This window comes from Camelus ferus, chromosome 11 (genome assembly GCF_009834535.1).
Source record: "Camelus ferus isolate YT-003-E chromosome 11, BCGSAC_Cfer_1.0, whole genome shotgun sequence".
NCBI classification, from domain to species: Eukaryota; Metazoa; Chordata; class Mammalia; order Artiodactyla; family Camelidae; genus Camelus; species Camelus ferus.
In genome coordinates, this window is record NC_045706.1 from 38,048,526 (window position 1) to 38,073,996 (window position 25,471).

At 35.6% G+C, this 25,471-nt stretch overlaps 1 protein-coding gene across 1 annotated transcript in view; it reads right to left on the bottom strand.

Moving 5' to 3' along the window:
• The window catches only part of PCDH15 (protocadherin related 15), a 1,335,438-nt gene that overhangs the window by 134,304 nt on the left and 1,175,663 nt on the right, over positions 1-25,471 (bottom strand). The window contains exons 24-26 of the mRNA XM_032491427.1: positions 18,120-18,425; positions 15,623-15,847; positions 4,322-4,438 (exon numbers count right to left, since the gene is read on the bottom strand). Of these exons, the coding sequence (XP_032347318.1) occupies positions 4,322-4,438; positions 15,623-15,847; positions 18,120-18,425 (648 nt within the window). The remainder of the gene's footprint in view (positions 1-4,321; positions 4,439-15,622; positions 15,848-18,119; positions 18,426-25,471) is intronic.

Below are 25,471 nucleotides of genomic sequence, written 5' to 3' on the forward strand. Positions count from 1 at the left end.
TGCTAAAGGGATCAACAAAAGTGCACTCAAATGATTGAAAAGGGTATTAAAGCCACCTGTGAAAACACTTTAAAAATAATTCCTCAGGTAGCTTGTCTGAACTCTGAAAGGCTAGTATAACTTGCAAAATCTCAGCAGGGGGAAAATCATCTTACAGTCGCAAATGTTATCCCTTTATAAAAATAATTTCTGAGAAGAAAAGGATAGTGAGAATACTCACTGATTCTTAAAGCCAATTACTGTCGAGAACTTACACGATCTTTTTTTAAGGAGCACATTTACTTCACATAACAGTATCAAAACCTAAAAAAAAGTCATCAATATCTAAATATTTCTCACATGAATATAGGCAAGTAAGAAAATTTGTCAAAATTGCTGATATTAAACATGTTCCATCTACTGATTTGCTTTAAACAAGGATCTTAAAAATTCCTCAGATTCATTAAACGGCAAGAATGACACAGTCATGAGAAGGTCTGTCTCCATGGGCTCCACACACCTTCTTGGAAATTAGCAAAAGGGAAACATAATTTATTCATTCATTTATCCAGATTTGTCTGTGTCCACGTGCTCATAAAGGACGTTTACCCTACCCAGAAAGAGAGCTCTCGTATCGTGGGCTTTGGCCTGCAGCTCCAGAAAGAATAAACATACACAAATGGAAATCACACTTGCAGTTTCACTTTGTGGAAATTTGGAGTGAGAAGTCTCTGGTGAGCAGAAAGAAAAGGCTGGCAATTTTTAATATCCAAAATGATCAGTCATTCACTATATACGTCTCAGGTGAACTACATAACGTCAATGCAGTCACAGAAGCAAGACAGAAAATAAACGTCCTAACGGCTTTAATTCAGGGGAAAAATCCCCTGGAAGATTTTTTTCCTCCCTCTAGATCACTGCAGTTTTGCACAACATGCATTTCATAATTCTTAATTTATATTCAGCAGCAGTGCTCTCTCTGGCTTTGAGACCTTACCCATTTCTCCATCTGATACTTCAACAGATTTCACTGTTGCTGTTTCCTAGTTTAAAATGGGTGGTTCTCATTTCATTGGCCTGATATGGCCAACCTCTAGAGATGAAAATTATTATTGCAGAATTGTAAGAGTGCCTACTATAAGAGGGGGTGGAAGCAGCACTTGGTAATATATATGTATCACCCTGTTTAATTCTCACAGCCCTAGAATGTCCATACTTGGGCTTGGAGACATTAAGAAATTTTTCCAGGGCCACAGTTAATTAAATTTCTTAAGATCTGGCATATTCTGTCAGTTTTAAAGGGCACAGAAATAACTGTTAATTTATTCATTTATTCAACAAATGTTTGCTACTAAGTACCAAACACAGAGTTAGATGTGGGAAAGCAAACTGGAGTAAGTTTTGATTCTTGCCCTCAAGGACATTACCTTCTAGTTTGGAAGAGACACCATTAAATAAGCATAGGGTTACCATAGATACTTACAGCCCCAAGTAGTGGAACTGACATAAGTGCTCTGGAGGATAGGAAATTAAATATTTACAATAGTAACAGAGTAGAAAACACTTGGCAAATCTAAGCAAAAAAAGACCTATTCTATATTTATGGCATCAACATAAACCAATGAAAGCAAAAATCAATCATAACATTTTTGAAAGTTCTGTAACATAACACTTAACCTTCAAAAATTTTTCATGGAGGTGAGCTTTTATTTTGGATCAGTGTAGGTGCAGCCAAATTGTGACTATGCTAATAAGGGACACAATTTGCATCAGTGATAGAGAAAACTCTATGCTGAATACTAGTTATACCAAAAGATTGCTAGTGTTTCAAGGATCAAAACTGAGTCTGATAAAATATGCATTCACTAAGTGAAATACGCATGTTCAGTATTCCAGCTGATGACTGGCATCCACCTTTCATCTACTGAAGAGCCAGCATTAGATATTGAATGTTAAAAACTACTATTGGGAATGCAAACCTAAGAGCTTCTTCCAAAGAAATACAGCGTTTGAGCCTGCTAAACTTCCATAAAAGGGCTTTAGGAAGTAAAAGAGGGCCTTCTTTCTACATAAATTCTGCAGATAAGTAATATAACTTATTTAGAGTATAGACGATAGACCAAGACAGCATCCTTCACATCAGTGGAGTGACTGAATATCACACCAGGTACCAAGGTCACAGGTGTCAAAGGTGAAGTGGGGACTTTGCCATCCATATTCAAACGCTGAAGTCTGTGCTACATAGGGAGCAGCAGCCCCACGTGCAGTCTCTCATCATTAATGCCATGAAACTTAACCCTATCGTACATTCTGTGCTAATGAAAATTTCTTAGAAATTCGAGTATTTTAAGATGCTGTGTTTGCTTATGACAGGGTTCAGGGTAGGCTGCCCAAAATATGTCACTTGGGCATATCGATTACTTTGAATTAAAGTTGCTTAAGAAACAGTCAGTGTAGGAAGGACACTCTGACTCTTCTTTGTCCCCCTAAAAGCAAGAAATAAATCTCCCACATGAAAGATAACCTCCCTGCATCAGGAGAAAGAGAGACATCCTCATTACCAGAGAGAGAGAATTCAAGGACGGGTAGGAGCAACAAGGAAACCTGTTACTTCTAAATTAAATTACTACCCCAAGCCCAGACCCCTTCAGCTTGTCGATTCTTCACAAATGTATTGCTTCTTGGTCTAAAAGGTACAAAAGCTACCTACTTTGGTCACTTATTTGAACATATTTTTATGAGCTCCCGTACATACAAATTTAAATTTGTTTTTTTCCTGTTAATCTGTCTTATGTAAATTTAATTATTAGACTAGACAAGGAACCTGGAGGGGAAGAAAGGACAGTTTTCCTTCCTTACACTGTAACTTAATTCAGTACAGTGCTTTATAGTTTCTGTGTGCAGGTCTGTTTTCCCTATGAGATTGTCTGTTTCTGGAGAGCACAAACTGGTTAGCACTGTGATCACTGTGGAGTTGGTACTCAAAGCACATGTCTTGACTAGAATTGAATGTGCACTTCAAAGTATCTTGTGCCTCTGACAGTTTACTTAAAAAGCAGACAAACCACCAATTTCATATTCACCATCTCTATTGGTGTGTTCAAGGCTATGAAATTTTGCCTATTGTATTTCCCAGGATGCAGTAAATCAGTTTTAAAGACATTTTAACACACTCGAGAAAAGGAACGTCTGAGTGAAAGGTCATTGCTTCATGTTAATATTATTATTTTTCAAGACCTCATAGTCACAAAAGACTTTATCCAGCTTGTCACAATTGAAGCTGAAAATATTATGACTGTCATTCATCCTTTATTAAATAAATAGCATTACATAAATACTATTTATATTAGCAATGCAAAACAGAACTTGTAAATCACTTATAAACTTGAGGTCTTTTTCTATTTTCTTACTTTTAAAAAATGGTTTACTTAGTACTTTTAGTATTTTTTTCTAGAATGTATCAGCCATCGACTTATACTGCAAGCTCACTCAAAGTTAAAAAAAAATCATCATTTGGCTATTACAAGAATAAATAATTAATATCTATAAAGCACTCAAGTTATTTATAGAAAGCATTTTTATATAGGCACTCTCACTTCTATATGCTATTTTAATTCATTAAGAAATAATATTAAGGAAAATTTACCTCATTTCTGCTACAACAATGTTTTAATTGGAAACCCTCTATTTTGAAAAGCAATCTGAGGTATCTCAAAAGAGATAAAATTCTGGATAATAAAATAATCTATTAAATATGTTCTTAAAGCAATATCATTTTAGTTTACCAAAATTAACGCATTCAGTATAACATTATGTCATATGTTGATTTAGTGTTGGCTAGCAAAATATAAATAAAATGGAAAATACATAAGGATAAAGTTTATCCAGGCTAACCTAAGCTTACAGTGTTCTAAAGAAAGAACCTGAATATACTGTATGTATGTATTCACATGCAATATAATGTGCAGTCGAACTATAATAATTCTACCTAATAAAACTGAAAAAGGAGGGGGAAAAAAAAAAGAACCTGAATGATACTGATTACAAATGTAGACAATTCATTCTGTACATATTTATCATTAGTGCTAGCCAAATTGATAAATGACAAATTGTGGATTCCAGTAAAACGAAAAGCATATCCCTAAATGTATAAGTTCAAATAATCACTTGAAATATGGTCCGTGTCTGTGGGTGCAACAGGCAAGAGTACATAAAATGTCTGTGAGTGAATAGAGTGAAGCTCACACAAACTGGCTATTCTGTCTTGGGAATGGGGTCATTTATAAGTGTTAAAGGCTTTTCTGACTACAGTTCATCGTATTAATCAATGTCTGCTACTTACAGGAGGGTCTGCATCTTCAGCATGAACGGTCGTGATAGGTGTACCCTTGACAGCATCTGGAGCGACCATCCCTTTGTAGATTCGTTTACTAAATACTGGAGGATAATCATTCATATCCTGTGAAACACAATTAAGAGTTTAGTGCTTCTGTTGAAACTGGGTTAGGTCCACACTTGCTAGACCGACTCCATCTCTCCGTATCACACAACCCATTTGCCACTGTCAGCCTTCCGTCCTCTCAATTCCTTTACCTTCACTACAGAATGACAGCCCAGAGGAAACTGCCAGAGTTCCTATACAATATTCATGTGTGCGATACCTACCCCATTCCACCCACCCTGCCCTCCTCCAAATACACCTTTCAGATAATGGAAGGATGATTGAAATTTTCTCTGAAGATACTTCTAATGGTTGAGGTAGTTTTGAACTTTTAAAAGTAGGAACACGTTTCATAAAAAATGCCCTTCTATGAGACAGCTGTAGAAGATCGTATTTTGTTTGTTTTGTTGTTGTTGCTTTGAAAGCTCTTTAATGTTTCTGGTGTGATTTCAAATTCTTTATATACTTAGCATAATGGTATGATTAGAACATTTCAAATGCAAGTTGTGAAGTATCCTTTGATGCCATCTTACATTTTTACAAACATAAAATGATTAAAGAATGTTTTCCCTATAGCACCCTACAATAATGACACGTAGGATTAGATGTCCTTATAGTCAAAAAAATAATGTTAACTTATTTAAAGATTTTTTTTCAAAGTCATTTAAATGCATCTTTTTTAATTTTCACAATTCAGTGCTATTAGTGCATTGTTTGTTATTCATGTAGTGTCACTCATTAAACAAATATTTTCCAGGTTTCTCCCATTTTTAAGACCCAGTGCTAGGCACTGGGGATACTATGGTGACTCAGGAAAAAGATGTCCCCAACTTTGTGTCACTTAACTGTCATTTGACAAGTCAAGATACTGATTCTGCAGACAGGTTAGTGACTGCCTAAATTAATCTACTTCTTCGGCGAAGTCAAACCAATTCATCTGGTTCCCAGAGACCAAGACCATTGTTTTCTCAACCACTGTATCTTTTAAGGAGAATTGTATATCATTTTTTTCCTCCAAAACAATGTTTATAACATGGCTGATTTATATTTCTTAAATTTACTTACATTAAAATAATCTTTACATCCTGCACTGTTTTGGGTACTTTGGGTCAAACGTATTTGAGCCCAAAGCTAAATTTGTTAATTATCTTATTCTCTAGGACATCTTTTTTTCTCACTTGTTATTAAAAACAAAAGAAAAAAATTACTCTACACAGTCTTTGATATTTGCTCAGATACAACAATTTTCCTGCTCAATGTAAATTGAAATACACAAATTAACTGATTATAGACACCTCTTTTTGCAAAGAGGTCAGGATAGTTAATTATTACAATCAAATACAGCTTGCTTTTATGTTCACAACAGAGTTGACTTCTGAGTTGTGAATATGAAAAACCCTGTAGACTGTAATAAAAATTGGAGATCTTGAACTGTGATCAAAACTGTAAAAATTAAAAAAAAAAAATCATTTCCTCTGTTGTGACTTGTATTCACAACCTCTACTATGAAAAAGAAGACTTCCTTTATAAATTATGAGCTTTAGAATCTGAACAAGTAAGCATACCTAGGAAGCACTGGTTCTCTGTATGAGGACAGTGAAGAGTATTGATCTTCAGGTTTCAGGCAGGGGGTAAATATATAAGACATTTGCATGCACAATTTCTCCTGCTCTTTTCAAGAGTGCCAATTAATTTAACAAGTGAATCTTGTAAAGAAAGGGGCGGAACTCCTCTTGCACCCCTAAATTCTAACTTCTGAAGGTTAGAAAAGAAAGAGCCCAACTTTGTGATTTTTCTGTGATGTGTTTCCAAAATCACATAAACTCAATATGTTCTTATGAATTTTCTTCTTTTTTTTATCCTCCAGGGGACACTAAAAAGTTTAATGTTCCAGGTATTTTCTGGATGAATTTGATTCTTCAGGAAAAAAAAAAAAAAAAGATTTCCCAGTTATGTCAATACAGCTGTTAACAGTGCTGAGTACAGTGGCCTTCTCTTTCCCTATTTTTTTTTTTACCAGAAAAGTATTCACCAGATTCACCTGCTAACTGAATGCACAGTGGACATTTTTATCATCTGGACTCACAAACTGATTACACAGAAACCTAAGGTGGTAAACAACTGAAGACCATTAAAAGACTGGTGAACCCCTCTTCAGTTTGCTTGCCATTGAAGGGATGAAGAATAAATCAATACAGTTACTGCAGCTGTATTTCGTTTTATGGTACCTTGTACATATTTTGAGGTTACAATCTTTTACTGTGGCTAAGATGTGCAGCCCACTGCACTTAGCTCTTGCACAATGCATTATTTCAGATGAAAGAATTTATTGAGATGCAATGCCAACGAGCATAATCAATAGTTCATTATATTTATGCTCCAGGGATGTCTGAAGAAAAATGTACATAAATCTGCTTCTGTACAAATGCTCTATTATGCAGGAAATTAAGGATCAGCTCCACTCTCCAAAGGCTAGCCCTTTTCTGTTGCCCGTTATTCCACTAGAGGGCAGTATTGGCAAAAAATTTCCTTTTCTATATCCTCGGTAACAATTATTAAAACCTATAATAGTTTGCTTTTTGTGTTTATAATTTTTGCTGGTCTGAAAAAACTTACTTTTCATGTTTCTGAAGGGTGTTCTGAATGTTACCATGGTTGTCAACTAGAACTACGCCTTGCTCTTCTTAGAAAAAGCAACTGTTGTACTAGTAAGTGTAATTAGTTTCCATGTATCAAGCAACTAAAAGTGCAACTGAAAGTACAGTTAGCTAGGAGCAAGGAAATATGAGTTTCATTTATTTATTTTCTAAATCCAAGCCAAAAATAATCTCAGAAACCATTTCTTCTTCGGTAGATCACAGAGTAGATTTAAGGAACCTTTTTTTAACGAGCATACCAGGGAGACAGGAACTTGCTGGTGAATTTACAAGTTAATGGTAGCTTCTCCATAAAGAGAAAGAGATGATGAACATTTTGATTTCTGGAATCACGGATAAAAATTATTCTAGATAAGAGGCTTTTTCCTGATAGAAGAGTACTAATTGATTATATTCTGATCATCTTTTTAAAAATGATGAAATCATAGAGAACACCAGCCCTCATCTTAAACCCTCATGCACGCTCTATGAGGAGACCAAAGGGTGTGCACCTGTGGGTGGAATGACCTCCATCACTGCTCTGGTACCACCTAGCGTTAGCACCATCGCCATGGAACCACTGCCGGCCCTGCCCTCTGAAATCCTTTAAGTCTTATGGAGCTGATGCCTCCTCTTCCTTGGCAGATGGAACAGTTCGTTCCTCCTCTGCCTGTTACCAGTTCTGTTTCCACTGCCAGACGCCCTCTATTCGCTGTCCGAGTTGTTGTTTCTGGTATTTACCTGCCTTCCGCTGTTTCTTCCCTTTGGGCTTCTTTGTCACTCTGTCTTTTCTGACTTCTCTCCCTTCTCTTGTGGTTCTACAACCAAGGGTCAAAAAGGTTCCATCTCCAATCAAACAAATCTTTCCTTTTTTGTTTTGCATGGGGCTCTCTTAAATGCAAATCATGAACTTACCTCACCTTTTTTTTTTTTGACCCAAACCTGTGCAGGAAGCTTCTCTTTCTTAGCTGCCTAAATTTGGGGGGGGGGGTTGTTTTGGTTTTATTTCTGAGTTTGGAGCTATTCTGGATTATTGGGGGACAGTATATCCCTAACGTAAGGTAGTCAAAGTTATGCTTTACCACAGGTAGCAACATGCATGCTGTGACTCTCAGGATCACAGATATTGATGGAATCCTGCTGTGCATTAGGCAGTAGTTTAGATGCTGGAGACATGGTTGCCACCAAGAAAGGTATAATGCCTGTTGGTACCGAGCTTACAGTTTAGTGTGGAAAGAAAGAAAGGGACGGAAGGAAGGAAGAAAGAACCAAGTGTGATGATCGTTATGAAAGCTGAAGTTCAAGAATGTAAGAAGAACTTAAGAGTAATGAGTTTAAATTTCACATAGGACACGTCTCTGTTACCCAAGCAACTGCCCTATTAGTCAAACACTCTGGTAGGTAAAACAGTCCTTCAAAATTGATGGTTAAATTAGAAGAGGCTAACACTGTGCAATGTTGACAAACCCACTGATTTAATACATAATTCCATTTCCATATGATTTCCCTGAACAAAATGATAATGTGGGGTGAAGGCAGTTGATACATTTTTGGAATTTTTTGCAAGCCATGACACTGTGGTCAATTGCATATTCTGAGCTCAAATCTTTCAGCAAATTCTAAGAACATCATGCTATTCTAGACTTTCTCAAAAGTGCATCATCATTATATATGTATGTGTGCATGTGGGTGTATGGTTTATTTTTACTTCATATCAGGCATTATACTAAGTGTGTTAAACTTACCATCTCAATTAATTTGCCTAAAATGTATGTTTGCTATTATTATTACTATTTCTATTTTTAAAATAAGGAAACTGAAGCTCAGAGAAACTAAGTTGTTTATGATTATCAGGCTAATAAAAGATACAGCTTTGATTTAATTCTGGTGTGTCAGATCCTAAAGGCATCATTCTGATACTTGGACATGAGGAGGAAAAAAAAACTGGCAAAGTCACCAGAAGATTATATGTAAAATGACTTAAGTAAGTTTTGCATTAAAATTCCACACATAAATTTTTAAATATCTCTTTCCAAAATTATTTTACATTTTAAGAACTTCTTCCAACTATCCTGGCAACCCAGTGAGCTTCTAAACATTGTGTAATGCTAATCTATTTCCCTGAAGACAATTTTTATAATTATTTACAAGGCTCTTTTCTTTATTTTTGGTCAAGATAGTTCCAGCAGTTGTATTTGTACATTTAAAACAACAACTTATTCAATATTTAACCCTACAGATAGTTCTTTTCACTAAAACCTAACAAAGTTTTTTTTTTCCTTACCAAATTGCATTCTTTGGAAAATTAGTCCTATCAGAAGCTTTACAAATAAAAAGAATCCCATGATCAATTTCAGGAAATACATTTTATTTTCTTGAGATCTATGATGTACACTAACATGTTTACAGATCCTATATGAAGGCTTACAGTGCAGAGGTCTGTTTAGTTTTGTATATCCCAGTGTTTCCCAAATCCATTTGTCTATGTAATTCTTTGTCTATGAGACACCCATTACCATCCTGAGGAGCTAGGGCTCTAAGAACTATATCGTGAGAGACCTTGAAGATACTAATATATTGAAGGTACAGTTTATTACTGTTTGCAATATTGTATGACTTTGGTGAATTAAGTGTTCAGAGTTCATACTGAGGATTCCAGTATGTCAAGAGTGCCCCCAGTATGTGGTAGTTAATTCATCAGGGTGGGGACAGCAGCTACAGTCATGATAGGATGCAGAATGGGGCCAGCACTTAGCAGTAACTAGTATCTACAAGGCTTATCAGCATCCATCACCCCCACCAGACACAGTTCAATTTGAGAGACATGTGGCGGTAGCAAAACTGGTCTCAATCGCCTTGGCAGGCAGGAAAGAATGCGATAATTACTGGAGGGTAAAGCTACTTAATTTTGTATACAAGTGAAGAACTTTTTTAAGACTTCTAGAAATCAGTGGGACCATGAGAGTGGCCCATAGAAATATGGATTATTACTGTTGAGATACTATCTTTATTTCTGGTGGGATGTACATTTTTGTTTCCTCTAGCTTTGTTCTTCAGTGAAAGTAGGTTACATCTTAGTTGTAAAACTATAGAACAGAAGAGTAGGCAGATGCTTTAAGAAACTATCTGACTCAGCCCCAGGGCATGCTCTCCTTGATGTACTTGCATCTTTTGAAATAAGGAAGTAAACATATCAGAAAGAAGACACTACTAAGAATTCGATAGGGCAGATTATAACAGAGGGGAACATTTGGAGGCCACAGTCCAAAGCAAGTATTTTCTCTAGGTCAGCCAACCTCAAGGGCAAAAGACACAAGTCATAAAAAATAATGATCAGTCTATTAGAACATACTCCCACTAGATGGTCCACAGAAGTCATCTTTTATTCAATCTCCTCCCTCTAGAGTAAGGGAAGGAAAGATGCTATAAATCTTGAAACTCCAGAGTTTCTGATTTGTTTGAGTCCTGGGCTACCTTCTGGTCTCTCAAACCACAGCTCCTTTGACCAAACCAAAACAAGAGCTCTACTAACCCTGTCACCACAGAACACAGGCGGTACAGCACTGACTGCCAGGCGTCCATGGTCTGGTAAATGTTGCCTTAGTGCTGGGCATTGAGTTTCTATCTAGAAAAACCATTCTCTTTTCTATATTCTATGTTCTAAGAACATTTTTTTTTTTTCTGCCTAGGGGAGGAAATACCTCTGAAAGATGAAAATGCTAGCTTCATCTTCCAAGACTCAAAGCATTTCCGAATAACCTCATCCTCTGTGGATAGTCTTTCATTTCTGATCCTTTGACCTATCCCTGCCTGTTTCCATATCTGCAACCTCTCTGACAGGCAAATACAACCACAGGTGAATTCAGTCCCCTTCTTCCACAGAAACATCTCCCTCATTCTCTTTCCTCCTTCCATGCAGCCATTCTATCCAAAATTACAATCAGAAAATGGCTTAAATCATCTGTTTATCTTACACACCTTTTAATGCAGCCCAGAATTGTATATATATTTAAATATTTCAAACTTTCTGGCTTGTATTCAGCTTTTGGCCTATTCTAGAAAATGGATCTTTTCTTTCTGTGTATTTTATATATTATATAACTCAGTTTGTAAGGGCAGATTTTTTTCTGGGTTTTATGTTTGAAACTATTCAGAATTTTATTTTTCTTTTCCAGAGATTTACCCATATCATGTAATTTACTATCATCACAAATTCAATTCTTATAGATATTCAATGAATGTACAATTAAAAAGGCCTTGTTTTATCACAGTTCTACACAACCTTTGAGACAAAAGTACATACTATTTGTATGACTATCATTGGTTTTGTTTTGGCTCCTTAAAATTTGACACTATGAAAGCTCTTTGCAGGTGTCTGTGATAAAATTCTATTTTCCTCTACTGAAAATATTTTTGTTTCAAAATAGATATTACTTCAATTTTCCCATCATTACTCCAATTCTAAATAAGTTTGACGGACTAGATATTAAGTGCCTGAACTTTCTTTTTTCCTTTTTTTCCTTCTTTACAAAAGAAATGATGTTTGTGCTTCTTTTCAAAGAGAGATCTTCAAGATGCTTTCCCTGCAGTGACTGTTTCGGGTAGAAATATCTCTTGGCAAATACCATGCAATTATGTTATCAGCGAAACAGCTTGTCAGTACTGCAAGTAAACAGACCAACAGCAGAAAATTTGCAAGCTTGGGAAAGATTTACATTTGTGGGGAAATGAGAATTGTGTGCCATTCTTCTCTTCAAAACAAACAAGCATGATATTTTTATGGGCCCGATAGTATATAATAGGGTTTTAAAGTTCTCTTTGTGATAATCTTACCCTGAGTGATCAGGAGAAAGGAAAGCAAGTGGCAGCCTGCATTTGGAGAAATGTTACAGCAAATTATATTATTCTTAAATAACCTTGACAAATTTAAAAAATGGGCACTGAAAATATCTAGGATCAAATATTGATTAAATTTTGGTTTAAATGTACAATAAATCAGAAATAACTTTGTACAGATCAGGAAGCCTTGACTAATGAAATGGTTTGACTTCTCCAAATAAGATAGAGCAACTGAGACAATAAAAATTAGATCAACACTCTTCTATTTCCAAAGAAAAGAAGAGCCCATCCACGAATAATTTCTTCCCTCCTGCTGCTGTAGAAGCCGTCAGTGATACCCCTGTGTTAAAAGAAAGGGGTGGTCAAGGAACACAAAAGGCATTTCAAGAGACTCAAGTCCTACATAGAGAATGGGACTTATTTAGGGGGCATTCTGCTTGTTCAGATGATAGTTTTGGACTCAGTTTGACTCCAATAACTTCTGTCATCCATAAATAAATAAAAACATAAAGCAAAGCAAATAAATCTGAACTGAAACCAGAGCAGCCAAGCCAGGGTCTGAGAGGGTTTGTAACACCCCGTTACCAACCACATCCATCCTAAGAGAGAACGCTTTACACCGCTTGAGAATCCATCTCTGAATCTGAGAAGAACAAGAGAAGGTCATTAGTGGCAAATCTTTTCTTCTCTTTATTGTCCAGACAGCCAATAAATGGACCATTTTTCAATTTAAAATGTTTTTAGTGTTCAGTGCCATCAGCCATAGGGGTGGGCAAGGCCAGGGTAAGAGAGCCTAAATTTTTCACATGATCCAGAAGACATTGTGCTCATTTAGTTCATTTAAGTCAGTCTCATCTCAGACTTTTCCATGTCTGTACCTATCATGACATCTTCATAACCACCAATATTATCACGTTTCTAAAATATTTTTGTGAGCAGATTTCTAAATGTCTAAATGTCACACCACCATAGTGTGACCAAATAACATTTCCAAATCTGAACTGAAGCCCCTCAGGCCCTCCCTGATCTCATGTTGCCCCCTGATCCTTCCCCAGGCCACTAGAGCACTGAAAATCATTGTCTCAGGAAAGAGAGATACAAATAGTAAAGCAGGTTACCCAAGAAAGGATGTTGATAGTTCAAGTTGCTAGTCCCAAAGAGAACTTAATGCTGAGTAAAAATTTAAGTCCCTGAAATAGATACATTTACAACTCCCTGAAACAGATAAAATTCTTAGGATAGAGAGACACAAAATGGAAGAAGTAGGTTCAGAGTCACTGTGAACCCCTGAGAAAGAAGGAATCCAGACCCTAATAAAACACTCCAGACAGCTTTAGGGCATCAGAGAATGGAAGGACATGTGTTCTCCTTTCCAGTGTAGTTTAAAGGAGAGAGCAGGACTCAGGGAAGAAACAGCATCATTTGTGTACCAACAGATACACCCAGGTCAGGTGTAAAGAAAAGGCTGTGAAATAATCCCCATGTCCTATTCCGACTGCAGGATTATTTTAACAACAACAAAACACAAACGAAAAATCCACACCCAAAGATCTTCCAGTCAAGAAGAGCACTAGAGCATTTACCTATATGATAAATACAGTCACTCTAATCAGAGATTGATGAAATCCCCAATAGTCTTCTATGTATATCAGTATTTTATTGTCTAAGAAAATCAACTGCATACCTTAGTTATTTATCAGTTAAACAATCAAACAAAAATTCAACAAAAGTGGTTATTTCTTATTCCATCATTTATACTTTGCTGTGCCCTACAAAAATGAGCATTGTAGAAAAGGTGCCCATGACCTTCTGTGCTTTATAACCCTCTCCTGAAAACTGCTTTCGAGAACTGGAGTCATCCCCAGACATTCCTACATTCTTTAGGTAGCCAGCAAGAACCAGATGGTATAAAATCTTGAGGAATTTACCACAGGTGAATTCTGCTAAACAATTCACCTCAAACACATTATAGACTGTAACTCTAGGCACTTCAAAAGAACAAATTAAAAGCAACTCATGGGAACCAATACAACTTGAAATGTAAGGGCAGCAAACTTTAAATGAACATAGGTGTTCATGTGATTTTCTGCATGATTACTGGGATCAGACAACCTAACAGAGTTAGTGAGCCAAATAACCTGATCCCATTCAGTTATTACACATGTCTAGTGATGCAAGATGACTGCAAGAAGTCATCAGATAGTTCCTGGTTTAGTAGAGCAATGTGTGGTTGCCAAATTTGTATTTCAATCCTATGGTCTGAATTGATAACTAAACATTAATTCTAAACTTACACCTATTTCCATGTTTTCTTCTGCCTAATTTCATAGATACTTTTAAAATGGAAAACTTGGTTTTACTGGTCATTTGGCAAAATCTGAGGCATCATTATCCATCATAAATTTTTGATAGAACATAGTTACATTTGTGAATAAAATGTGAATCAAAATATCTATAGCAAAGTAAACTTAAATTGGTTACTCAATCTCATTCACCTATTTCATTCACGGACTTACTGAAACTTTCTACAAACTTCTCTGTAAGGTCTTCATTTATCATATAGATCTTCCACATCCTTTGCACTCTTCCCTTTGCCTTTTCCTTCTCTCTCTTCTCTCACTCTTTGGCTATCACTCTGTGTAAGTATCTGTTTCTTTCTGACTAGTTCTGTCTTTTCAACCAGTCAAACTCCAGTCAGGTACCAGAAAAACACCTTAAGAAGGTGGTTTCAAATTTGTGTTTCCTTCCCCCGACCAAAAACATACAGAACATGAATATGAAAGTACTTTTATGCTGTATCACCAAAGAAATAAAGGTCACTTGAAGTCATTTTTTCAGTACCAAACTCATTTAGTAAAGCAACTTGAAGGTCACTGGCATGTGTAATTTGTAACTGAAGTATGTTTCTCAGCCACACAACCTGTATGAGAATCATCTGTGTACAATTCAACAAAACTGATGTCTGAGATGCTCCCCGTGGGGAAGGTGCTCCTTTGGTAGGAAACAGAGGAATCTGAAAGTTTAGCATGCAGCTCAGATGACCTTTACATATACTAATATGTGAGGACTGATAAATCTTTTTTCATGTCTTTTTTCAAACACGCACCTTAAAAAAAAATCACAAGAAACCCAGAAGTGGAAGATGACACGCTCTTTGGGGCAATTATTTGGCACAGGGTATTTTACTAAGTGATATACAAAATCTAGAGAGGTTAGGAGAGTCTCCAAGGTCACAGAACTTGAAAATGGCTGACCCAGAAATGAGCCCCAATTCCATCTGATTCCAAAGCTTATGCCATTCCAGAATCTTGAGTTCCAAACTAAACTAAACTAATTAGTTCTGGGGCTTTAAGACTCTTAAACTTGCAGAATCATTAAAAAAAAAAAAGTTAAGTCGAAGGGTTTGGATGAAGCTATTATTGCTGGTGCTATAGAATTTGGACTAAAGCATAGTCCAGAGAAATTATGGCTTGACTGAAATCACAGCGCTAATGGCAGACCCAGGGAGCCACAGTGTTTGGACTCTTATTTAGTAGATCTTTCAAATTTATATTTTGTTGTTAAATAATATAGTTATTTGTCAAGTCTTTGTAAATACTTCACAGTACCACTGCATAGTTATGAATTGCTGCCTCGAAGTATCATAGGTATAATATTAAAGAAAACAACCCAGAAACTGCACATAGAGAGAGCAAAGTGGCAACCAGAAGTCAAGTCCATTTCTTACCTTTACTATCACCGTGACAGTAGCAATACCAGGTGGCATTGTTCCGTAAATATCAAAGGCCTCCACGAGAAAAGTGATACTTGCTTCCTGATCTGGAAATGACTCATAGTCCAGACTCCTCAAAAGGGAGAGTTCTCCTGTAAACGGATGCAGTGCAAAAAAGTGCTTCACTTCTGGGCTTCTTATCCGATAAGATACATTCGCTCCAAGGTCAACATCTTTGGCCTGTAACAAGTTAAGTAGTAGAACCGTTATATGTGTGTCACTGCCAAAAGAAAGAAATGCAGGACTGATGGAAGTCACGTGTCAGTGCCTAGGACAGCATGAATTTAATGATGATCAAAAGACATGTTTCAGAGAAAAGCACTCTTTAAAAAGTAATTTATCAGATAGAAGAAAAGGGAGAAAAAGAAAGATAGAGGCAGAGTCAGAGACCCACGAGATTTTGTCAATGTTGATCTCGTTACTCTATTTATTTTAAAAGGGTCATACTATAGTAAAGAAATAAAAATTATCATAAATGATTGTTTATTATTTCCTGCTGATGGCATAACCACGAAAAATAATATTTAAATAAAAATAAATATTACTGTGTGCTTTCCATAAATACAATAGATTTTTAAAGGATTATAAGAAAATGAAGGAAATATAAGCAATCATATCTTTCCACAGGCTTCCTACAGTACATTTCTAGAGATCATTCTGTTACACCTCCTTTCATTAACTGGTATTTATTGAGTAGTTGTTATGTACAAGGTGCTATAGAGATGCACAAGGTGAACAGACATAATTCTGCCCTCCAGGCTACTATCTCAAAGAAGAAATAAAACATAAACATGAAAACAGAAGGCAAAAAAATATGTCAGCTGAAAAAAGCAGGTTTCAGTGGAAGTCTTGTAGATGATCACTGCATTCAGTAGCACAGCCTGGCAAAGGCGACTCTGGTAGAGGAAACAGATGGAACAAGGGTGGAGTGGGGAAGATGAGGGTTTGCTAGCATGTGCATGCAGTCGGGCAAGCACCTGTGTGAACCTCAGTCTTGGCTCCCTCCAATCAATCATCACCATCACAACTGGAAAGACACCGTTAAAGCACAGATTTCATTAAGGCATTTTCCTACCGAAAATCCTTCCTGTTTTCCACTTCATTTTGGATCAATTTCAATCTCTTTAACATGGTGAGGAGGACCTACACATTTTTCAGACCTTTAGCCCTCCACTTTGTCCTCTCCTGTAGGATTTTGACCAGGTTCTTCCAATGCCTTGAATAATCTTTCTTCCCCTTTGCTTGAATAACTCTTACTTGCCCCTCAGTGCACCATTTAGAAATCAACTTTTTACAGAGGTCCTTGCATTAAGGACATCTAAGTGATTAGCAGTTTACTTGTCTGGCTGCTACATCAAAATTCAGTGAAGGCAGGAAATCTTTGTATCCCCAGAGTCTAGCAGAGGACTTAGCATACAGTAAACACTGGAAATATGCTTGTTGAATGAATGCATGAATGAATGGATGGATGAATAGAAAAATAAATGGAGAAATAATGTCCCTCTCCCTGGTCGTATCTGCCTTCTTCAGATTTGTATTAATATTTATTAACTAAGTAAACATATATTAAGTCAAATTAAGGAAGAAATACAAGTTCTTGAAATCCATGCTAACAAAATTCAAGTTGTGGATTTCAGGTGAAGGAAGGACTAGATTTTCTTTTTCCAAAATATACTTCATAGACCACCTGTGTCAGAATTAAAGGCATGGTGTTAAAATTCAAGTTTCTGGGCCAACCTAACCTACTGAATCAGAATGTCCAGAGTTTATGGTAATACTGTATTTGAGAACTGAAAAAAGAGACTTAAAGATATGGAGACACTAATGAAAAGGAGAATGAGACTTCTGAAAGGATGCTAGTTGTATATCAGAAGTGGAAAAAATACAAATAATAGGCATTTCTGTAAAATATAGAGCAATTCTATATACCTATATATGTATACATATATACACATACTTACACACATGCATATTTATATACATATATAAACATTTCATATTTGTGGGAGCACAAAGATAAATGTGACCAAACACACATACAAATTTAACACTGGGGTACTTTTGGAGGTACAAGGTGGGAGATTATTAACTTTTTAAAAAATAGACTATCATATTGTCAATTGTTATAATAAATATATAGCATTACTTTTTAAATTTAAAAAATCTATTAAGAAATGTTCACTAATGTCTTACAAAGGCAATTTTTCTTCCTTTCATTTTGGTATATCTTAATTTTGGGTAGGACTGTGAGATAAATATCTTAATTTTTGGTAGAGTTATTCGATAAAACACAGTATATAATATTTGAGAGACATGTATTAAAAATGTACTCATTGTTTAGTAAAACTGAAATTTAACTGGATTTTTTTTTTAATTTGCTAAGTCTGGCAAACCTACATTAATGGCAAATCTATCACATAGAATTCATGAAATAATTGCTTTTTCCACACACCTCTATTTGAAGGAAAGTGGTTCCAGCTGGCAGATTCTCTTCAACAACGACAGTATATGTTGAATTGGTGAACACAGGACTATTATCATCAATATCCAAAACCTTGATAGCCAGTGTTAGAGTAGAATGACGAGGGTGTACCGCTCCATCAGTTGCCACGACAACAAGTTCATAGTAGTCCCTGACTTCTCTGTTAAGCTTCACTGCTGTGTAAATGCTCCCATTGGATGTGATACGAAAAAGATTATTGAAGTTACCCAAACTGTAGTGCACTTGGCCATTTATTCCAGCATCAGGGTCCGTTGCCTAAATTAAAAACAAAGAAATTTACATAGTACTTTTGGTTATGCTTCTTTTTTCACATTACATTTGTTGCCCTGTCAGAATGGGATAGTTAAAGAATTACAGTATATTTCTAAACAAACACTTTTTTCTCTAAGGAGAAAATTAAAAGATAATGACAGTGTAGTATGAAAGTCTAGAACATGAAACGTACTATAGTTTAACTGATACTCTTCATTCAAAATGAGCTTAACTTATAAATTGATATCAGTAACAGTAACAATACTATGACAGAAAACTCACATTACAAAAATACTGAATTTTCCCTGTATTATTTCTTTAATAACTTTTAATTTTAAAATAAGAAAACCACATTTAGGTTTTAATTAATTTAACATAACCTACTGAGTGACAACTTAAGATTCTAGTTATTTTTAATTCTAGCACATTATATATTCATATACATACATAGATATTCAAGCATATATTCCTACATTTAAATCTCATAATGTCCTTATAAATAAATATCATTGGTCTTATTTTACAACTGAGAAAACTCTGGCTTATGGAATTTAATTGTCTTGCTTATAGTTAAACAAGTAATAAATATCTCAGTGCCCTAGTCCTCAGTACAGTATCTCACATATGAAACTAATAAATATTTATGGAATTAGTGAATGTTAGAATAAAATAATGCATGCAACTGAGAGTCAAAACAAAATAGGCCCCAAAACCCAAACAGGAATGAAACTATAGTAACTGTGAAGAAACTACAAAGGGCTCTTCTTTAATATTAGAAGAAGTCCAAATGGTGTTTAAGAATTGTTGATGCTACAATAAACCCACTGTAACTGAAAATTTTAAGACACATTGATCACTTCACATCAAATAAAGTGAGTAAATTTTGAGTGAATATTCTTCTGATGGAGTGTTTTGAGAATTAATATTATAAAGCTAAATTAATTGGGATATAATTTATGACATCTCATTATCAAATCCTGCACATTTGTGTTACACTGTTCTATGTTATTGCTCCTCAAAAAAACTGGAATAAATCTCAGAAGCCATAAATGTACTATAATTATGCCCCAAACTGTCGCTAAGGAAAGGAAGGAAAACAAGACACTTGGATGCATTATGAGCCAGGTACACAATAACCACTTAATATCCACAAAGCCTCAAATGTCATATGATGTGTTTTGACAGCATATATGCAGACATGTATCCACCTTGCAAACACTGGGGAAGCATGTAGGCTGGGGTTCCTGAACGTGTGTGACTTGTTGAAAATGATAAATCCTAAAATGGCAAAGTTGTGTTTGTAACTGTGCTCCTCTGACTGTCATAATGCTGCATTTCATGGAATGTGAATGTCTTGTGTGACACCAGTATGTTTTCTAAAGGAAAAAGTGAGGGAAGGTAGAGATAGGAGGGAAGGTCTCTGCTCAAATAAATAAATTTTGAAAATTGGGATTAAAAAAATTTAAAATTTTTCATGACTTCAGAACTTTTAAAGTGACATTAATATGTTAATGAGCAAGGTGAAGTTCTCAAGGGGAATACCTTCTGCACCAGATTTAGAAATCCTGAGTAACAGAAATCCTTCAACATGTTGATAGAATATAGCAACAAGTCCAACTCTTAAGCATGAATTAATTCCAACCTACATTTTCATCATTCTCTTACTATTCACTCTTCTATAAAACTCTCTGCTCAAATATAATCAATTTTCTACATTTCCTGAGGACTCAGCATAACAATTTTTGACATTTTCTTCAAGCCTTGCTGTGATGATTCCTTATTAACCTCTGAAATTCTAATCCTTCATCCATTCTTCAAATCCCAACCCCAATTCAACCTCTTCTAGGAAAATTTCTAGCATTTAGAGATGAATAGATCATTTTATAAATCAGAATTTAGTGCTTGGCAAATATTTCCCTGCATTATTTTTTATTTACAGCTTCCCCCCAATAACCATAAATCCTTGTAGAATAGGAGCATGTCTCATAGCTCTTCATTTATTAAATTTTCAAATATACAATAATCTCTATCTTACAGTGGATTAATTTGTTGAAAGAAAATATCCAAACACATATTTAACAGGTGGACTAAAAATAATTGTTAGATGGGGCATTTTTATCAATAGGGTTTCATAGTTTTGTTTAAGTCAGTTTATGTATAAAATGTAAATGATATGTTCAAAGTCAGGCATACACACACACCACACACATACAGACACATTTTGACCGAATTTAAAGCAACTTAATTCACTGAATGCCTAGCTTCCATGAAAGTATATTTAATGTTCATGGAATAAAGAGTAATATGCTATAAGAAAATATTCTAAAAAATATAAGGTAACTCAGACATATACCTAACAGATCTAATAGAGTCAAAGGAACTAGAATGTTTGTAAAATGCAGGATTATTTGTTTCCGTTTCTGTTTCATAATTAATTGAGGAGCATAAATAAGGTCATGTAAGTTAAGTGATATGAGCTGGCTAAGCAAGGTAGTTTCATTTATTTACTGTTATAGATGAGTATGTAGATGTTAGAACAGATAACCAAACATAAAATCCCTATTATCAGCAATACTGTCAGGAAGTTTGCAGTGATGTTTAATACCTAACCAAGGAGCTCAGTGTGCGATGCTGTAATGAAACCATTTATCTTCCTAGAAATCAATTAAAAGTTAATTAAAATTGTTAATAAGAAAAATCACACATCTTTTCTCCCCTTGTACTACATCAAAGTAATAAACAGTAATAGCTGCAACTTTATAATCATCTGTCCATGGTTAACACGTTTTGTAATATACACCTTACCATGGGGCCTGATTTGTGGTTACTTATTTGTGAACGCATATTGCTGGGAAATTGGCAGACAGTCTGTAGTCAAACAAAGACCTCACCGGACAAAACACTGAATATTGGCTGGAAAAACTCTGGTAAAACCTTAATCACTGAAATCAAAGTTAGCATATATTACAGACAATCAAATAATTAACTTAATAAAGACAACAGATCATGTACAAGGGCATTTATTGACTGTTTCTTGAGCACCATTTATAGCTTATCACTTGAAAAAGAAGCAGGCAAATATATTTCTTACACATTATATTCATCCTCTTTTGTTTTACCTCATTATCTTTTAGAGTGGTCTACTAGACATTCTTTCCCATCAATAAAAGTGGAAGCCCACTACTAGGATATTTACACTGGGAACTACAAATTCTATAGAGGTTTAAAAGCATGCCTTTATGAGTGGAATATATTGGGAGAAGACCTCAAAGAAGAGTCTGATATCTGCAGCCCTTCCACTGAGAAGTCTCTGAGTAGATAACTTACACATTTTTCAATAATTAATTCCAATTTAAAATACGTTTTCTACTCATATCCATTCAGATTAATCATTTAGATATCAACTAACTTCTGTTTATCACAAAAATCAGGATATGCAAAGAACTCTGATGACAAAAAAAAGATAGCTATTAGAAAGGTGTCAACTACCTACCACATAGCACCTCATTAGTCCAGTGCCAGGCTGAGAGAGCGTGCAACTCCAGTTTTTGCTTGTCCTTTATAGCAATTTTTGAGGCTATGCACTCCTTTCTCACCTGGAAGCGGGTGCCATAAAAGTTTTTGAGCAGGGAAGTCAAAGGAGAAGTTGGGCAAGGCATCCTTAATGACATCACTAACGGAAATACATTTTCAAGATTATCTACCAACTTCAAAAAGGCATAAAATAGTTGTTACCTTTATTTATTTAAAGAAGCTGAGCTATTTAAAGGGCTGTGATTATCAGTGTAAAAGGGGAGAAGCAATTTAGCAACTCAAGATGCTAGTAAATATTTCCTCTCTCCACACCTATTTATTATTGAACAATGGCAAACAGAATCACTGGCTAGACAGTAACAAGTGTACTTGAGCTCAAGTCACTAAAAGCATAATGAGAGTAAATAGTTTTGTATCAAATTATTGGAACACTCAAATATTTAATCACTAGGAATCTAGCAAATCATACATAAACTAGGGATTCCTTAAGGGCTTAAGGTCTACGTTAAAAGCCCAGCTCTTTCTTAGACTAACTCTATGGCCTCGGGTAAGTCAATCACTCAAAGCTACCATCCTTCATCTGTAAAATGAAGCTAACAGTAAGAATTTATTTCACTATGAGAACTGGACACACTTAGCAGCGTGTTCAGATCATATTAAGTAATGAATAAAAATTCAACTATGTTTATTGTTATCAAGGTTTTTAGCATCTACTAAGAAACTATTTTTAAAAAGTGCAATTCTGTCCCAAAGTTCCTAAAAAAATTTTTTATATAATAAATCAGCCATTTTTATTTGGTTTATTTATACATTTAATTTTCCTTGGATCACATTTAACCAGCTATAGCGAGTCTATTAGGTCTATTAACTTTGTTTTTGTTAAGATGTTCTCAGAATCCTGGTGTCTGAATTAGCTAAAGAATTCATACGTGAAAGATCATCAAACCTGTCCACATCGTGTTTTCAGTGTAACACATGAAAATATAAAGAAAACGTGGATGACCAGATGATAAATAACAGAAAGGAAAGCACACTTTAGTTATTACAAGAAACAATAATGAAGATTTAAGACCTCTAAGGCATAAATACTTCAGGTAGTATAAGACACACGATAGAGGGATTTCTGTGAAAAAGTACATCTGATGATTTTATGGATATTGTAACACTGAGAAATGTTTGCTTTATCTGGCCTGAGAAAAATGTTGAATTTTTGAAAAATCAAAAATTTATTCCATTTGAAAGGAGAAGAGAAGAGAACTCCCGGTTGCATTTTAAAGTAATTTCTTCAAGGGTTGGGAAACAAATATGTGCGGACAGGTGAGTGATCATGACCTGATCATAAATTGTGAGGCTCTTAAAATCATTACAGTGAGAGCTGAAAGGGGTATGAGAGTTATTTCACACTAAACATTTCTTTACTTGTTATAACTACTGCAGGCCAGCCTTCCAAATCTGAAAAGATAAATTCCACCCAGAGAACTCAGTAAATAGTATTTCCCCACATAAAAGGTTTGACAGATGCCTATATTTTTCTCCAAGCCATGTCTTTTTTAGTGTTCTTAAACTATTTCTGTTCTACCATGGAGCAAACCTCTATTAAACTGTCTTTAAGGGCTTGGATGTTTCTCTAGAAAGCCTTCCCTGGTTTCACCAAGTCCAGACAGCTGTCCTTCCTCTGAGACTCCCTGTCATTCTTTTTTTATTTGGCTCTATAATGTGATTGCCTGCTTTTCAACTTGTTTCCTACACTGTTCTTCCTGCAAGTTGAGGACAAGAGAAATGCATTGTCCATAGCTGAATTTTTAATCTCTTTGCTTCATTAATGCTCAATGAATATTTGCAGAATAAATGTTCCGTTAAGGACTACCTTTTATGAAGTAGTAGGTGCCTTAAATAAAAGTTTTGTTGAATCAACCTAGAGCCAAGGCAATTACTTCTAGTTACACAATAAATTACACTTTATTCTAACATACAAGGCTCAACATGATCTTTTTCTAACCGGTTTTATGCACTTACCCTCTCACAATTAACTCTCTGACATAAACTCTATGTTTAAGTCAAAGAGGTTAGTGCATCAGTCAGTTTTCAAACAACTCCAAAATCTCAGTGGTTTGCTGTCACTGATGTTTATTTCTCGCCTATGTAGTATCTATGGTGAATTCCCCGCAGCTCTACCCTGTATTGTCGTTAGTCCAGGAAGGAGTCCGAAGGAGCAGGCTCTAGTGGAACATGCCATTCATGTGACCAAGGGGAAGAACGAGGTGAGATAACCATGCCAGAGCTCTTAATGCTTCTGCTTGGAAGTGGGACATGTCACCTACAGATCTCACACGACCATGGCTGATGTTATAAGGTTGGAGAGTAGTAGCCTCTCACAGCTTGGGACAGCAAAACATTGAGAGCAATGATACAGTCTGTCACCCTCATTGTCCTTCAAACGCACCATACTCTCTCTTAGCTTCCCTGCTAGCCTTCTGTTTCTGAATCCTATCTAAGTCTTCAAAACTTATGTCCAGTTTCACTCATCTTCTTTCTGGGAAATCTGTTCTTTCCATTCAACCTTCAGACCCCTCTTGCACTTTGTACAAACCACTATCTATGTTTATTACATTATGCAATTAAATATTAGACCTAAAAGTCATAGCTCATCAATCTATTACATAATGGGAGGTACCATTAGAAAAAAAAAAATCTGTGAATGGTTCAGTCAGCAGAGGTACAACATATGAGAAGTGGGAAGCTGGTGCAGGGATGGAAACAGGGAGGGAAAGTAGAAGATATAGACAGCAAGCAGATGGAAATACACTGCCTTCCTTGACTTGGGTGATAGTTAATGCAAAAAAACTAAGTGTCAAGCAAGCCAGTTTTAGCAGTTACAACCTAGCCTACAGTTCTCTTAATTACAGATGTAAATTAACTCTAGATGATTTAAAAAGTCAGCATTAGGAAGAAGCCATGTAGTCCTGGACTAAAAATTCGTACATACTCATTCATCATATAATGGTAAACACTCAGAGATTAGGACTCTGATGTTTTAGGAAAAGAGTTGTTGCATATTTGCACAATAAACAAAATAACGTCTCGTGCTTGTTAATGTCTTTACGAAGTTCTATGGTAAGGCTGTCTTTCCTTTTCTCAAAAATTCCCTTTGGTACTAGCAGGGCATGGGGACATCTGAGATGACTCATTCCCTGATTTTCTTTTTTTTTTTTTTACCCCTCTTGCTTTGCATTTGATAAGTTTGCACTGTGGGTTTGGTGTATATTATATCATTTTGTTGATGGGGGGAAGTCATATATTGAAATTATACTGTTTTTTAATCACCTCTTCTGACTTTACTTCTCCAACATCTTTAGTCTCATCTCTTTTCTATGGATAAATGTGTTTTAGGCCCTAAATCTAAGCGGTTTCGCCAAACTAACCAGGCAGTCTCATGCCTGCTTTATACTAACTCCAGGTCGTCCTCCTACTTCACAAGCTGATTATTCTTCAGCCCACGTGCCACTTCTCTCAGA